General features: G+C 35.0%; 1 protein-coding gene across 4 annotated transcripts in view; it reads left to right on the forward strand.

Moving 5' to 3' along the window:
* LOC118199417 (urocanate hydratase-like) overlaps nt 1–17,436 on the forward strand; it is a 171,948-nt gene that overhangs the window by 29,471 nt on the left and 125,041 nt on the right. For 3 of the 4 annotated variants that reach the window (XR_004759937.2, XM_035371273.2, XM_035371272.2), the window contains exon 3: nt 5,741–5,894. The exons of the other annotated variant lie outside the window; for it this stretch is intronic. Coding sequence is in view for 2 of the 3 variants with exons in the window: in XM_035371273.2 (XP_035227164.1) it covers nt 5,741–5,894 (154 nt within the window). In the remaining variant the exon portion in view is untranslated. The remainder of the gene's footprint in view (nt 1–5,740; nt 5,895–17,436) is intronic. 4 annotated transcript variants of the gene reach the window in all.

Below are 17,436 nucleotides of genomic sequence, written 5' to 3' on the forward strand. Positions count from 1 at the left end.
AAGTCCGGTACCACTCGTTTAACTGCCAAACGGCTGCAGCTATAGTAATAAAAGTCGTGTCAACGTGTAATAAAGTTTCTATGCGCTACTAGATGAGATAACTGACAGCGCAACCTGGTGGAAAACAGCTGAGTTAGCGCCCCTAACTCGAAAACCATACAAGATAGGAAGAAAAAATGAATTACAAAGTTGTAGAGCAGGGATGTCAAATTCGCGGCCCGCGGGCCGCATGCGGCCCACAACAAATATTTTTGAGGCCCGGACAATATATCGGCAAATAATAATATATAATAATAAAATAACATATCGACGAAGAAAAAAATGAAATGTTTACTTCTAAGTAATTAACGATAAGTTATTCAGTGTTGTTAGATTACTCACAGCGAGCTGACACACACACTACTTAAATTACAAATGCGTGCGAGTAGCTTGCGTTCAGCTACCTTCGGCTTTTGGGGGACACGTGCACTCAGAACTTGTACGCATCCCCCGATAGCCGAATGTGGCCGAACTCATGGTCTCAGTTTTCCAATCATAGTTTTGTACGATATATTGGTGCATGCACTTTGCTTTATTATTAATTATTACTTAATTCATATTGTTACGGATTTCATAGTTAGTTTTTTTTTTATTTAGAATTGTAATTAGATTTGCTTCATGTTGCCTTAGCAACGCAGACGATTTTTGAAAAGACAGCTGCGTTGGAAGGTTAAAAATAGAACAGCTCGTGCATTTAATACCTAATAAATAAATATCTCGTAATTGCTGTTGCCATTCACAAAAATCCAGATATTTATAGATGTTTCCAGTATATTCGAGAAATTAATTATAAAGCTTATAAAAGCCGAGAAAAAACAACTCATCTCAGTGTAGTTCTAGCGAACTGTTTGTTTACTTGATGCTGTGATTGATTTGTCACACAGCATTAAGTAAACAAACAGTTCGCTAGAAATGCTTGCTCACTTTAAATGCTGTGATTGATTTCGCTGTGAGATAGAATTAGTTTCTCTGTTTTGAATTGATTTTTGCTAAACGTTTGACATTTTGTGATATTGTTAGAATATTTTTGAAGAAATATTTCAGCATTTTGATTTATCTCTTGTGGAAAGAATAAATTTTTGTTAACTTTTTAACGTTAACCGTGTTTATTCTAGCCCTTTGTATTCAGTATGTCTATATCAAAACCAAGTGGTAGTAAAATTAAACGAAAAATCGCTGACGAACATAGAATATTCCAAGTAAAATGGGAATTAGAATATTTTTGCTGTGAAATAAAAGATAAAATAATATGCTTGATATGTAATAATACTATTAATGTACCAAAGTTATGTAATATTAAACGTCAATACGAACAACACAAATCGAAATATAACAATTACGAAGGATTAATGAGAGAAGAAAAGTTGAAAGAGCTCAAGTTAGGAGTGAAAAAGCAACAGTCCATGTTTAGTAAAGTATTGCAAGAATGTGAAGCGGCGGTACATGCAAGCTACGTCTCGTCCGAGTTGATAGCTAAACATTCGAAGCCTTTTACTGACGGTGATTTCATCAAGGAATGCCTAATGAAAGCTGAAGAAATTGTTTGTCCTGGAAATGTGAAGGCTTTTCAATCAATTTCATTGTCTCGAAATACAGTTGCGGAAAGAGTTACTGATTTACCGCGAATTTAAGTGATCAGATCAAAGCAAAATCATCTAGTTTCGAAAGTTTCTCCATTGCCTGTGACGAGAGCCACGGACATTAGTGGCAAAGCTCAATTAGCAGTGTTTCTTCGTTCTTGTGACAAGAATTTTAACATTTTTTAAGGAATTACTGGAGCTAATACGGATGCCTGGTACTACCACAGGAGAAGATATATTAACTTGTGTTTTTGAACTTCTGCAGAAATACAATCTACCTTTGGCAAAATTAAATTCTGTAGCTACAGATGGCGCTCCATCAATGACCGGGAAAAACAAGGGCTTCGTAGCATGACTAAGAAAAACAACTTAGTGAAATTCATGGTTCAAACATTCATCATATGCATTGTATTATACATCAAGAAGTTCTATGCACGAAAGTAATAAATATGGAGAATGTTTTGTCATATATAAAAAAAGTTATAAATTTTATAAGATCTCGAGGTTTAAATCAGCGTCAACTCACTGCTTTCTTAAGTGAGTTAGATAGTGAATATTCGGGTTTGTCCTACTATATCGAGGTACGTTGGTTATCTCGCTCCAATATTCTCAATCAATTCTGGGATTTGAAAGAAGAAATATGTCAGTTTTTAAAAACGAAAAATCAAGACGTAAGTTTGTTTTACGATCCAATATGGATACAAGATTTATCTTTCTTGGTTAATATAACCAAACACTTAACCGATTTAAATTTATCGTTACAAGGAAAAGATCATATCATTACGAACATGTTTTACATAATTAAAGCATTCAAATGTCAACTAGTTCTTTGGGAAAAACAACTTAAAAATGAAGATTTGACGCACTTCCCGACATGCAGCAGGAATAAATCAAGTTTAGATGGTACTTGTTCGTATCAAAAATACGCAGAAAAAATTGCAAATTTAACAATTGAATTTGAAACGAGGTTTAATGATTTTAGTTCCCTCGAAGACAATTTTTTTTTCGATTTTCTGAATAAGTATTGACTCAGTACCCAGCCATATGCAAATGGAGGTGATCGAGATTCAATGCAACTCAAATTTGAAAGCAAAATTCATTGAAGTGGGCGTGCCTGAATTCTACAAATATTTACCAGCCAGGTTTGAAAATACTCGAAAATTCGCATATGAAATTTTTCCATGTTTGATAGCACTTATCGGTGCGAGCAGTTATTTTCAGTCATGAAAGGTAATAAGTCTCCTATTAGAAACCGTATTAATGATGCTCACCTTGGGTCAGCGTTGAAAGTTATCACTGCAAACAAAATTTCTCCCGAAATAGCAGAGAAGAGATGTCAAGTATCAGGACGTAAACATTAAATTTTTCTTGTTCTTTTCTATATATATGTTTATTATTGTATTATTCGAAATAAATCTACGTTTCTATGAATATTGATTTTTTTTTTTTTTCGGCCCGCCTAAAGTTAAACCTTGTTTGTTTGGCCCAAGTGTACCTATGAGTTTGACATCCCTGTTGTAGAGCATCGTCGATTTAGTACAAAACAACACCTTGTGGACATGAATGTTAAGAACAGAACGTTTTAAACGCGCATTTGTTTGTTCTCGATTTCCTACATTGTTACGTCATGAAACGATCTTAGAAAAGAAAAAATAACTATTTTCAGAACAAAAGCTACCTTTATTTTTGATGTTCAGACTTCTCTCCGTCAGCTGTCATGCGCATCTGGACACTTGTTAGAACTTCATATTGCACGCGTTGTAGCATAGCAGGCGGCACGTATGCACAAGCATCTGTAATACGTCGTTGAAGGTCTTGCAATGTTTGTGGAGGGGTCGCATACACCTGCTGTATGAGGTATCCCCACAGGAAAAAGTCCATTGGAATCAGGTCAGGTGAACGAGGAGGCTACTTTTCGAAACCACCAAACCAAATTATTCGTTCTCCGAATTCCCCCATCAGGTACTACTCCACTTGTGACGTCTTGTGCGCAGGCGCGCGGTCATGTTGAAACCATGCATTCCGGAGTTGAAGCAACGGCAGGTTCTCAACAAAATCGGGTATTTTATCTTGCAGAAGTTCTAAATATCGTGTGGCCGTTCACTTATCCTGATAAAATATTGGGCCCATTAGCCTGTTATTAAAAATTCCCCACCCAACATTAATCAAAAACCGTATTTGATCTCAAATGTCGGCAGAACATGATGGATTTTTACCCCGTGCCCAGTAATGGGTAATGCCTATTGTACATTCCGTTTCGCATACCTTGTCACACTATATCTTCCAAGAATGTTGGCTGGACCGCTATCTGATTCATGACGAAGTTGTACCATGCGAAACGTCTTTCGGCATCCCCTTCCAGTAATGCCTGGTTAGATGTTGGCCGGTATGGATGAGCACATAATTCATTTAGGTCTTTCCAAATGCGACTTTTTGAGAAGCCACAGTTTTCACTTTTCTCTCTTGTGTGCCGTTTGGATTTGTGAAAGCGTATGCTGAAACATCATCCGGCTATACTTTCCGCCCTACATTAGCTGGTCTTCCGGATTGAAGTCGGCTAGTCGCGCAGCTTATCTGCCTTAAATGTTTTACAACCTGTAGGTTGGTTTTGCGTGTAGGATGCGGGTCTGCAGAAGAAGTTGCCGATACAACCGCGCTGCCGATCGTGCTTTGCGCCCACGTTCACAGTAAAGTAGAACCATCTGGCAATATTCATTTTTTGAAAATCGCTCCATGGACATGAACTTCAACATAGATGTACCTCTTTTACAGCTGTCTCAGATGAACAGGTATGACGTTTCATACACTATCTGAAATAAGGCACAAATTCACACACCGAGCTCAAGTTGCATTGAGTTGATGCGTTTTGCGAGACGATTGTTCACGATCTGCAAATTGTTTACTCTGTTTGTATTGGCAATCAGTACAAGGGTGCATCCCGCGGAGTTTGAATCACAGTCCTCTCGACTGTGAATTACAAGCGATAGCACTGTACCACGATACGGGCTCGTGTTTCGCTCAAAAGATAATCTTTTCTCTTTCGCTCAAGTTTCGTGACGTCGCAGTTTCGGAAATCGAGAAGGAACAAATGTGCATTTTCAGCGTTCTGTTTTTAGCATTCATATCTACAACGTGTCTTTTTGTAATCGACCATGTTCTAGAATTTTGTAATTCACTGTTTCTTCCTATCTCGTATAGTTTTCGAGATACGGACTAACACTAAATCCGCCGTTTTCCACCAGGTAGCCCTGTGAGCTATCTCGTCTAGTAGAGCATAACTACTTTACTGTACTAGACAACACTTTTATGATTATAGCTGCAGCCGTTCGACAGTTAAACGGGAGGTACCGGACTTTAGTGGGCACCCTGTACATCTTTTGCTGACTACTAATTTTGATAGAAGATCAGATTTTGATTTGATGCTGTTTCGCGTCAAAAATTTGATAGAAGAAGAATTTATATCAAAATTAATTATTAGATTTAAATTTTAGGACGTGTAATCTCATTTCGCTGCATTTTCAGAAATTTTACAGCATGTAATAGACATACAAATAATAAATTAAATGCTGTCCAAATCTGGAATCTTAATAATAAAACTTCGCTTAAAAATCATCCGCACTTGTATTATATAGAGTGAGTGTCTTTTAAGTGTAAATGGAAAATTTTGTAGTTGGCAAGTGGGAAAAATCATTAAAAAGTTAAGAAAAAAATAAGGTGCTGCTTTTTTTCTTAATTAACTGAAATTTAACTAAAACTCTGAATTGAAATTTGATTGCATGGAAGAAATGACGAGGAAAACAATGAAGGAAATGAAATGAATGAAAATTGAAAAATAGAGTTCGATTTGATAAGTCTCATTTGCAATCCTTAAGAAACGAATGGTCCGTTCGTCGAAAAAAATTAACTTTACTAATAAATTCTGTTTTATAATTTTTGCGTGTATTTTACAGATGTGATCAGTTTTCCTTTGACATTTAACATATGTCTATTTGATAAAATTAACGCAGATTATACCTTTTATAGCGACTATCCTTTTATAAGAAACCTTATTGGTATCTCTTTTTCAGTTCGTTTCTATTTATTTTGTCATTATTTGTATATCTATAATGACATTGTTTTAGGGCATATCCAATTGATGATTATCCGGCGAATTGCAAAGAAGCAGCTGCAATCATGCTCATGATCATGAATAACCTCGACCCACGTGTAGCTCAGTTTCCGCAAGAGCTGGTAACTTACGGTGGGAATGGTCAAGTATTTTCAAACTGGGCCCAAGTAAGTTACATCTTCTATTATTAAAAGGCAAAAATATTTCTTTTTTTCTTCAAGTAATAAATTACTTCATGTATTGCTCAAGTGCTCATTGAGATAGATAGGAACCCAAACATCGGCCTTTCAGTTTATTCTTATCACTTTCACTATTTTGTTAATGGAGTATTTTATAAGATAAACATGAAATCAATATTCTTCTATAGAACGTCGCTTCATTTGCTGCTATCGCAAATGCTCTCTTTTGCTGAAGATTTTCCACAGCATTCTAGAAGTTCTATAATTTGGTGGTGTTCCTTTTTCAGATAGCAGGCAGATCAAGCATTGATCTTGGGCAAATCGAGCGGACTTATCGCACAGATATTCGCTTGTAATGGAGCTGGGACACTGTGAACGTTAATAGAATTCTAGCACTCATTTCATCAACCCATTCTAACACTCATCACCCGTTTCATTGTTGCAGACCTCGACTTACGCGTGGAGCCATTATTATGTTGGTAAATATAGACACTTGCCCAACTGGTGAATGTAAAGTGTTAATTTTAGGATTATGTGTCTTTAGATTGCCAATAGATGGCGGTAGTGTTTGTTTGTAAAAAGAAACTGTGTTGTCAATTATGTATATGTATCAGTTGGTCTTTGGTGTTTGTGAATAAATGTTGTGCGGAAGAACGCTCCTCTGTTTATTACTTTAACTGCGATCCAGTCTGATTTATTAGAGATTTACACATATTTTGTTTATGGTGCCTGCAAACCGGGGTTATTACGAACCAGAAAATCGACAGACTGAATATTTCGAAAATGGAGGGCGTTCTTGAACATTTGAAAAAGGATCGGTTGTTAGACAATTAACTACGAAACTGATAACCAAAGTCGAATCGAATTTAGCAAATAATATTCCGCTAAATGAGAAAATTGAGATAATCGAGGATTTATATGAACAGTTAATTGAGAAAATCAATGAACTGAAAAGTTTAGATTCAGAAATAGAAACGAAAGTAACTTCGGAGGAGATTGAAAATGAAGTTACCTTAAGTCAAGAATACCAGGATAAAACTGTTATATGGAGAAGAAGAATGCAACGATTTTTGAAGAAGAATTCGGAATCTTCTAGAACAGTTCATCAGAACGAAACGGCTAATGTTGCACTTCCAGTTGAAGCGAAAACAGTGAAGTTGCCACGTCTGCAAATCGGAACTTATTACGGAGATTCTTGTAAATGGTTAGACTTTTGGAACCAATTCGAAAATACAATTCATAATCATAGTGGATTGAGAAAAACTGAAAAATTTGCGTACCTAAAATCCTTACTTAAAGGTAATGCTTTAGCTGCCATTTCCGGTCTCGCTTTAAGTGACCAGAATTATGATTCCGCAGTAGAAATATTGAAAGAACGTTTTGGAAGACAAGATGTTGTTATCACTTCGCATATGAATAAATTATTATCCCTTGAACCAGTGGGAAACATTTCAAATGTTAAAGCACTGCGTAAGCTGTGCGATGAATGCGAAGTCAACATTCGAAGTTTAGAATCGTTAAACGTTACTTCTGGAAGTTATGGAAATATTCTCTGTCCTATCATTTATAGAAATTTCCAGAGGAATTAAATTTGGAATTTAATCGAAGTCGAAATATGGAAGCAGGATTTGATATAAAGGAACTTATAGAATTCTTAAAAAAGGAAGTTAACTGTCGAGAAGCTGCAAGTTTAATGAACTCTGCGAAAACGAATCAGAAACCATACTTTCGTCAAAATGAACAACGCACGAAAGTTTATCCGAATTATAAACCGAAAGTTCCGACTGCTTCAGCTTTATCAACAATTGGATACAAATGTATATTTTGTGATAAAGAAGACCATACGAAATATAAATGTACTGAGGTGAACTCTGAAGAGAAACGCAACATTTTGAAACGTACAGGAAAATGTTTTCTGTGTTTTGGATGTAACATTTAGCTATCAACTGTAAGAACAAACAGTTTTCCTAAAAAATGTGCCGCGGTAAACATCATGAAAGTGTGTGTGTAAATCCCGCATCAGCTGTCTCCAGTGTAAAAAATAAGGAAACCGAAACATCGGCAGAAATTGTTCAAAATTCTTCTGCCAAAACTGGATCTAATATTATGCTTCAAACGGTGTATACTGTTGCTTAGGGCAGAAATAAGAACTGTATTGTGAGATGTCTTCTTGACGGCGGTAGCCAAATCTCTGCAATTCGAGAAGATTTATCAAGAAAATTACAGTTACCAGTGAAAGGAGAAACTGTTTTAAATCTGCATACCTTCGGTGAAAAGAACGGAAAACATTGGCGTCGAAAGAAAGTTGAACTTACGCTCCGAAATATTAATGACCCTGAAAAATACATAAATCTCGAAGTCATCGAAGTACCAGTCATAACAAATGCCAAACTCCAAGCATTCGGCGTCACTTTGACAGACTGCGGCGGCGCGGATGGAATGAATCATATTTCCGTTTTAATCGGCGCGGACATAATGTGGAAAATAGCAAGCGAAGAAATAAAAAGGATAAACAGAAATGCCGTAGCGATGAAAACCTTGTTTGGGTGGTCTATACAAGGCAGATTTTCTTCATCAGACTTTGAAATCCATGATGCGTGTTTAAACGTAAGTGTAGAAGAGAAACTTCTAAAAAGCGTCGAATCGTTTTCGGATATTGAATCTATAGGAATTAAAAATATTTCTGACGAAGAACAAAATGAAATGGCCTTGGAAATATTTAACAACTCGATTACACAAAAGGGTGACAGATACGAAGTTAGACTTCCATGGAAAGATCAAAATGTGACTTTAAGAGACAATTTTAAAAATGCTGAAAGACGATTCTTAAATCTGATCGAACAATTTAAATCAAACTTGAACTTTTATGCGCAATATAAAAAAGTGATTGACTATCAGCTTAAGGAAGAAATCATAGAAAAGGTCGATCTTGGTACTCCATCTGGGAGACGAACTTACTACATACCTCACCGTGCTGTCATCCGTGAAGATCATAATTCTACGAAACTTCGCATTGTTTATGATGCTTCTTCAAAGGAAAAAAATCATGAATCTCTAAATGATAATTTACTACAAGGACCAAATCTTCTTCCTGAACTTTTGAAAGTTTTAATAAATTTTCGACTTTATCGAACTGCATTTACATCAGATATTGAGAAAGCATTTTTGCAAATTTCTGTTGCACCTGAAGATCGAGATTCAATGCGATTTTTGTGGATTGATGAGAATTCAAGTTTGAACGATCCGAGAATTCAAGTTTATCGGATGTGTCGTGTAATTTTTGGAGCAAAATCAAGTCCATTTTTGCTGAGCGCTTGCATTAAGCATCATATAAAGAAATTTGAAGACATCCATCCCAGAACTGTAGAAATGTTAGAAAACTTCATGTATGTTGACGATTTTATTTGTGGATCAGATACGGAGGAGGAAGCTATACAGATATATCATGAAGCCAATGATATAATGAAAAAGGCATTAATGACTTTGACCAAATGGAATTCTAATTCGGATACTGTAAAAAACCAGTATAAATCAAGTGACAACTTCGTTAGTTTTAAATTGCCTGACTGTGATTTCCCCTCAAAGATTCTTGGACTTCACTGGGATACAATTCAGGATATCTTCTGTTTTAATGCTAAAGACGTTATTGATTTCATCCAGTCAAATGACCAAACAAAACGCTGTGTTTTAAAAGCTGCTTCAAAAATCTTCGATCCTGTTGGGTTTCTTGCTCCATATGTTATTCAAGCAAAAGTTCTGTTTCAGGATTTATGGCTGAAAGGTGTTGATTGGGATGAAATTATCCCACCAGAATTGCAAGACAAGTGGAACAAATGGTATAGGCAACTATGTGATCTACCTAATATCCAGATACCTCGGTGGTATTTTCGTGATGTTGATGAAACGCCTGAAACACTGGAACTACATTGTTTTTGTGATTCATCTCAAAGTGCTTACGGAGCAGCAGTGTACGTGAAATTCCGTAGCTTAAAATATTGTGGAACAAGTTTAGTGATAGCCAAGAGCAGATGGCTCTCCTGAAAAAATTATCTTTACCAAGACTCGAGCTTATGGCAGCAGTGTTAGGTGCAAGACTTGTGTAACTACCGTCCGTGTGTATTTTCCTCAAGCTAAGATTCATTTATGGACAGATTCTCTTATTGTGCTTCATTGGATAAAAAACTCACCACGGCGATGGAAAAACATTCGTACAAAATCGAGTGTCCGAAATTCAAGACAAAACATCTCCGAGTATGTGGCATCATTGTCCTGGCTCAGATAATCCAGCCGATAAAATTACACGCGGTGTTAAAGTGCGTGATCTTGTAGTAGATCAAGTGTGGTGGCATGGACCTCCATGGCTTCATCAAGATGAAATAAATTGGCCTAAAGTGAACAAGCATTGTAACATAGTAGATAGTGTTGAAGAAAGAGTTGTGACTCAAGTTACTAGCAGTGTTCAACCTTTACAGCTTGTGTTAAAAATAGAAAACTTTAGTGACTTAGGTAAACTTTTAAGAGTCAAGTCATATGTATTTAGATTCATTAATAATTTAAAGTCACAGAATAGAGTGATTGGTCCTGTGACCAAAAATCAAATATGTGATGCTATGTGTTATTGGATTATCTTATCACAAGGCGAGTTCTTTTTTTTTTTTTTTTTTTTTGCAGAATTGAATGATGTTAAAGTTAAATGTAAAAAACCATTGTCTCATAATTCCAAATTGTTTGGGTTAAATCCAGTAATGGATGAAAAAGGTTGTTTAAGAGTTGGAAGTAGATTAGTAAAATCATCATTAGATGTCGATGAAATTCAGCCTATAATATTACCAAATAATTATTTTTCTCGTTTAATTATTTTGAATTGTCATGAAAAGGTACTTCATAGTGGTGTAAATGAAACTTTAGTGCAAGTAAGAGGGAAATTTTGGATTTTAAAAGCTAGACGTTTTTTAAAATCTGTGTTACATGATTGTAGATTTTGTAAAAAATATAATGCTAAAGCTGGACACGAGATATCGGCTCCTCTTCCAGCTGACCGAGTGGAGAAAGCTCAACCATTTGAGATAAGTGGCATAGATTTCGCTGGCCCTTTGTATTTAAAGGATGGTACAAAAGTGTATATTTCATTGTTTACCTGTGCAGTGACTCGAGGAGTCCATTTAGAATTGTTATCAAATTTAAGTGCAGAGTGTTTCATTCAAGCCTTACGTAGATTTTTTGCACGTAGGGGTATTTGTAGAGTTATATATTCTGATAATGCTAAAACCTTTAAGACTGCTGATCGTGAATTAAAATATTTGTATAAATTATGTAAAGATGAAAAGGTTCTAAATTTCCTTGGTAAAAATGGGTTTGAATGGAAATTTATTGTAGAAGGTGCTCCTTGGTGGGACGGATTCTAGAAACGTTTGGTAAGATCTGTAAAAACTTGTTTAAAACGTATCTTAGGTAAAGCTTCTTTATATTACGAAGAACTGTATACTGTTTTAGTTGAAGTTGAAGCTGTTATTAATTCTAGACCTATAACGTATGTATACAATGAACCAAATGAACCTGATTCTCTTTCACCATCTCATTTTATAACTGGATCTAGATTGACTGTTTTACCTTCACCTGAATCTAAACTAGAATCTACAAGATCTCAGTTGATTAAAAGATGGAAGCATAGGCAATTAATATTAGAGCATTTTTGGAAAAGGTTTTATAAAGAATATTTGTTAGAATTAAGATCAGACATGTTTTCAAAAACTCCAAAGAATTCTCCCGTGTTTAAAATTAATGATGTTGTATTTGTACGAGAAGATAATGTGAAACGCTGTAACTGGAAGATAGGTATGATTAAGGAATTATTTCACGGAAGAGATGATAGAATTAGATCTTGTGAGATTCAGTTAGATAAGGGTGTTGTTAGAAGACCAATTGAAAGACTTTATAATCTTGAAGTTCAATAAAATTGATGCATCCGTTACGGATGCATGGGGGGGGGGGAGTGTTAAGTTTAGGATTATGTGTCTTTAGATTGCCAAAAGATGGCGGTAGTGTTTGTTTGTAAAAAGAAACTGTGATGTCAATTATGTATATGTATCAGTTCGTCTTTGGTGTTTGTGAATAAATGTTGTGTGGAAGAACGCTCCTCTGTTTATTACTTTAACTGCGATCCAGTCTGATTTATTAGAGATTTACACATATTTTGTTTATAAAGGCAGGATAAAATTATCAAAACATTAAGCTGATAATTCGTAATATTTTTCATAGGAATCGAGAAATGCAACCTATTCCAAGAGAAATTGTTAATAAACAATTTAGTCATCCTCATTAATGCATACACTTTAATTTGGGCAAAAAATAATTCATTATTGATTGTGACAGTGGGATCAGGCTCGATCTTCATGCAGGCCGAATGTAGAATCTAAAAGCTGTTAATGGACCGGATTGTTTTTAACAAAAGAAAAACAAATTTCAAATAACTCATAACTTATTTTCTCCCTCCTTCCAACATGAATTAGCATAACGGTAGATCACTCGGCGCTTATTCGAGAGGTCCAGGTTCGAGCCCCGGCAAGGGCATTGCTAATTTTTCATGTCCCTTGCTTTAAGAGAAAAAAAATAGTGTCTACAGTGGCGCCCGAACCAAAAAACGTGGTGGACAATAATTCGTCTCCACTAGGACTTGGCGACTAGGTCCCCTAATCCCCAGTCACCATTTAAAAGGGGGAGTATATAAGGTATTTTCTCCCTCCTTCCAGTAAGCCTTCGTGATGTAAGGGTCGCATAATGGGCGCGTATTTGAGAGATCGAGGGTTCGATTCCCGGCGAGGGTACTGCATATTTTCCACGTCTCCTGTTTCAAAGTAACATAATAACTCTACAAACTAACTAAATTAATTTCATATTTTACTTGCTAAATATTTATCGAAACATACATAAAGAATAATAAAAATAATGCAAAGGAAAATTTATATTTATAATAAGTTATTTTCTATCTACGAAATTTCTGTTACTAACACTTTTATTCACGTTGTCAAGTACACACATGTCCATAAATTAAGGAAAATTCGGAGTCACGCGGAAATCGAACTCTAAAATAAGTATATCACCTGTAAAATCCCTACACACATCTTCAAGAATCATATGCAAATTTCAGGAAGTAACCAGATGACACCGATGGTACGTCACAATGACGAGAGTGTAAGAGAGTGATATATAAGGAATACAGGCAAAGAAGTAAAATTGTTTGCAGGCGCTTTATAAGCATTTCAGTGCAGTAACCGAATCGTTATGACACAAAGGACGCATTTGGGTGATTTTTTACGTGGTAGAATTATCAGCTGTCTGGAATATGGGCATACCCAACTGGAAGTATCAGACGAACTTCGAATTGCCCAGAGTGTCATTTCCAGGCTTTGGCAATGATTCCAAGATGATGGTAATGTGAGTAAACGTTACAGGACAGGTCGCCCCAGAGTTACAACGCCGAATGAGGACCGGTATTTGGCAGTTACTGCCAAAAGAAACAGGCGGATCACAGCCTCAGTCCTGTCTCGTCAGCTCTCTTCAGCCACTGGTACGACAATTTCAAGGCAGACCGTGTACAGACGCTTAGGGAAGATTGGTCTATATGCTCGTAGACCTGTCAGATGCGTTCTACTTACTGCAACTCACTGTCGCCTGCGGTTAGCCTGGAGTAGAGAGCATGCATTGTGGACACCGCAACAGTGGGCTTGTGTGATGTTTTCTGACGAGTCCAGGTTTAGCTAGCAGTCTGTTTCTCGCAGGACGTTCATATCTAGAGCTCCAGGTACCCGTTACCACCAAGAAAACATCATTGAACGACACCGTTACGGTGGAACAGGAGTGCTTGTTTGGGGTGGAATTATTCTGGGTTCCAGAACTGACCTGCATGTTCAGATTGGAACCATGACGAGCCAAATCTATCGGGACGTCATTCTGGAACAATATGTGTGTTTGTTTCGGGGCGACATGGGCGCACAATTTGTGTTTATGGATGACAACGCCCGTCCTCACCGTGCAAACATCGTAAGCGAATGCCTTTAATCGGAGGATATCACCTGTATGGACTGGCTAGCATTCTCACCAGATTTGAATCCAGTAGAGCACGTGTGGGATATCCGTCAACCTCCTCCTACATGTCTACCGGAACTTCGGAGAGCATTGCTTTTTGAGTGGTGTAATATCCCCCAAGATCAGATCGATAATTTGATACTCAGCATGCCTAGGCGTTGTACGGACTGTATTGCATCGTCTGGGAGACATACAATGTATTAACAATCATACCAACCATGTAATATTAGTTTTTTTGTAAATAGGTTTTTTTTTTTTTTTTTTTTTTTTTGCTCCGGGGAGAAAAAATAGCTAATTTTTTTAATAATATCAAACATATAGCATCTTTTCTTGCTCTTTACCTTTTGTTTAATAAATAAGCTTTACAAATAAGTCAGATTTGTTTTGCTTCTAACTCTTCCTTTGCCTGATTTTACATTATCCTTAATTTATGGACATGAGTGTAATTAGCTCTATTTGTAGATTATGTGGACCGGTATTCACATCCGCTGTTAATGGTAACCAAAATGATGTGTTGGACTCCAATACATTAAATTCTTTAAGGTAACCCACCTCGTTCAATAGGCCGATTTGGACTGAAGAACTCATTTTTTTTTAAATTTAATATTTTTTAAGGTCATAGTCTTAGCTATCGAAAACAGTTTTTCTCTTCTTGATATATTGATTAGAAGTGGAGATATACCCGTTTTTCTGAGATACAACAGACCGGAAGTAACTCTGCCACACCGGAAGTTAAAGTTTAAAGGACAAATTAAAGGTGCAACTTCCACTTTTTTCTGTGTTATATATAAATTAAATAATTTTAAGCCTTTCGATATGTTTGGAGAATCTGGCAAAGTATTTTCATTATGTATTTTCTTTTTTTACGTTGGCAACAACGTTTCAAACTTATTGTTTTGTTTACATTGAGATTTCGGTATTTCGGGTTTCTGTACAAATTTCCTGCACTAATTTGTCAGCTAAAGATTCATTTTTCTGCACTTTTTTTATTCTGTTTAATAATCGAAAGTTTGAGAATGCCAAAATTTATACATAGTCATTCAAAAAAGCGAAAATTTTACAGCGACTAATACACTAAATATGTGACTGCTGATGCTGGTAATCACAATGAAACTGAAACATTTGTCTATGAAATTATCTGGAACATTTATTGCAAATGAAAAAAGTGATTTTGATGAATTAAAAGGCAATCATAACGTTGACGTTTCTATTCTTTTAAATGTTATACTCTCACTTTGTCACATATAATGCAGGAGCCTTTTCAGTGAGTATTTGTGTATATAATGTCATGTAACAATCTGAAAACTTTAAACGTGATTTTTGATTAGTTGTTTTTTTCATGATTTCTGCTCACGGCAACCATGATAACTCTAAACGTTCATTATAGAATCACTTGAAATTTTGCACACACGTTTTATACATTATTATGCATAATGTAGACTAGCAGTTAAAAAATTAATCCCATAGATTTTAAGTTACATAATTTTTTCTTCAATAGCGTATTTTTTTTTTAAAAAAATTAGTGTTTACTGACATATTTGACGATATTTTGCTAGTGAATCAATATTTTCAAATTATTCTGGTTCAATACATGTTTCTAACTAGTATGTATAAAATAAAGCTGAAAATAGATTTTTATCAACAATATTTTCCTGTCAGTGATGGTTGATATTTTTATAAATTTTGATATAAAATTTTCAGTTTTTTGCGTACATTTCTCAAAATAATGATTTTTTATCGCTTTTGCAATGATTACATTTAAGTTTGAGTACAATTCATTAAAAAAATCACTTAAATTCAAAAATATCATTAACAAACATTTTGAAAAACGCCCTTCGAACGAGGTCGGTTACTTAAATGGTTTTTTAAATTCTTGCCGAAATAATACTGTTTTTCTTCTGTATTCTTGAGATATTTCATTCGAAATAATAGGACAGAATTTAAGGTATATGGGAAATGTGCGAAGTTTTTTATTTCATATTTGAAACTTAAATTGCAAAAAGTTTTAAAATAAGCACATAGGTCAATGATAAGTTTATCCTTTCTTTGGACCTTTTTTATTGAGAAGATTGAAATGGCCTGTTAAATCAATAATAAATGCTAAATCTGGTATCCATGTACTGTTACTTAGTTCGTCAATGCTTATTTATTTATTTGTTGTATCATGAAGATTTAAGTTTCATTTATTAAATCCAAAACCTCTTTTAATATATTTGTTCGACTTAATTACTTCAAATCGTTATATTAAATCAACTCCCTATTAGCAATACAACAAATTTTCGATGGTTCAGAGCTCATCCAAGGACAAAGTTTACTGTTTTATTTATAGTTTCCATAACATTATCCATCTGCAAACATTTGGCACAAAATGCTTCTTAATGACTAATGCAATCTAAAAGGTATTTGAAATTTTCCTTTTTTCGCTACATTTCTTAATTTTACCGCTACTTTCTTTTTTACCAACTACAGTAGATTTACCACCACTTGCATATCCAACCATTTCTCGCAACGTAACGTATATTTATCTGCTGCAGTTTTTTATTTCAGAGAAAATATGCTATACATCAGTTTTACTTTCGGATGTGTTTTCAAAATTCTCGTACGAAGGCAAGGTGAGCTATATATGTGATGTCAAGTACTCTCATCAACTACAGTTGAAACTGGTGTATAGGTAGGCAAAATATAATTGCGTAACTGTAACTGGAACTTGCAACTCCTGTTAGATTATGCAAAAACTTTGTAATTGTAATTAAAAAATCATTGTATAATCTAATAAAAATTACATAGTAATTGTGAAATGTAATAACAATAATAATGTAATTGTAACTATTTTCTAACTGTAATTAGAAAATAACTGTATAATCTAATTAAGATAATTATAATAATGTAACTGGGAAAGTAATTGCCCTTGATAATTTCAGTTGCATAGCTTACAGAAATCATGATCATAATTGGCAATTATAGTGAATGACAATATATTTGAAATGGTTCATCATTTTGGATAATGAGTTGTTAAATAATACACAGAAACACTTGCCTGTAAGAAACTATTTTCCATTTGGAATCATCCTGTTTAACTTCAGCACGTACTGCAGATTGTACTAGCAACATGAGTTAACTAATTATTTGCTAAATACTATATTTTCACTAAATACACTCATGTCCATAAATTAAGGATAATGTAAAATCAGGCAAAGGAAGAGTTAGAAGCAAAACAAATCTGACTTATTTGTAAAGCTTATTTATTAAACAAAAGGTAAAGAGCAAGAAAAGATGCTATATGTTTGATATTATTAAAAAAATTAGCTATTTTTTCTCCCCGGAGCAAAAAAAAAAAAAAAAAAAAAAAAAAAAAAAAAAAAAAAAAAAAACTATTTACAAAAAACTAATATTACATGGTTGGTATGATTGTTAATACATTGTATGTCTCCCAGACGATGCAATA

The sequence above is a fragment of the Stegodyphus dumicola genome, chromosome 5 (assembly GCF_044657685.1).
Source record: "Stegodyphus dumicola isolate Sdum_Otavi_A_Nest chromosome 5, ASM4465768v1".
In the NCBI taxonomy this organism is placed as follows: Eukaryota; Metazoa; Arthropoda; class Arachnida; order Araneae; family Eresidae; genus Stegodyphus; species Stegodyphus dumicola.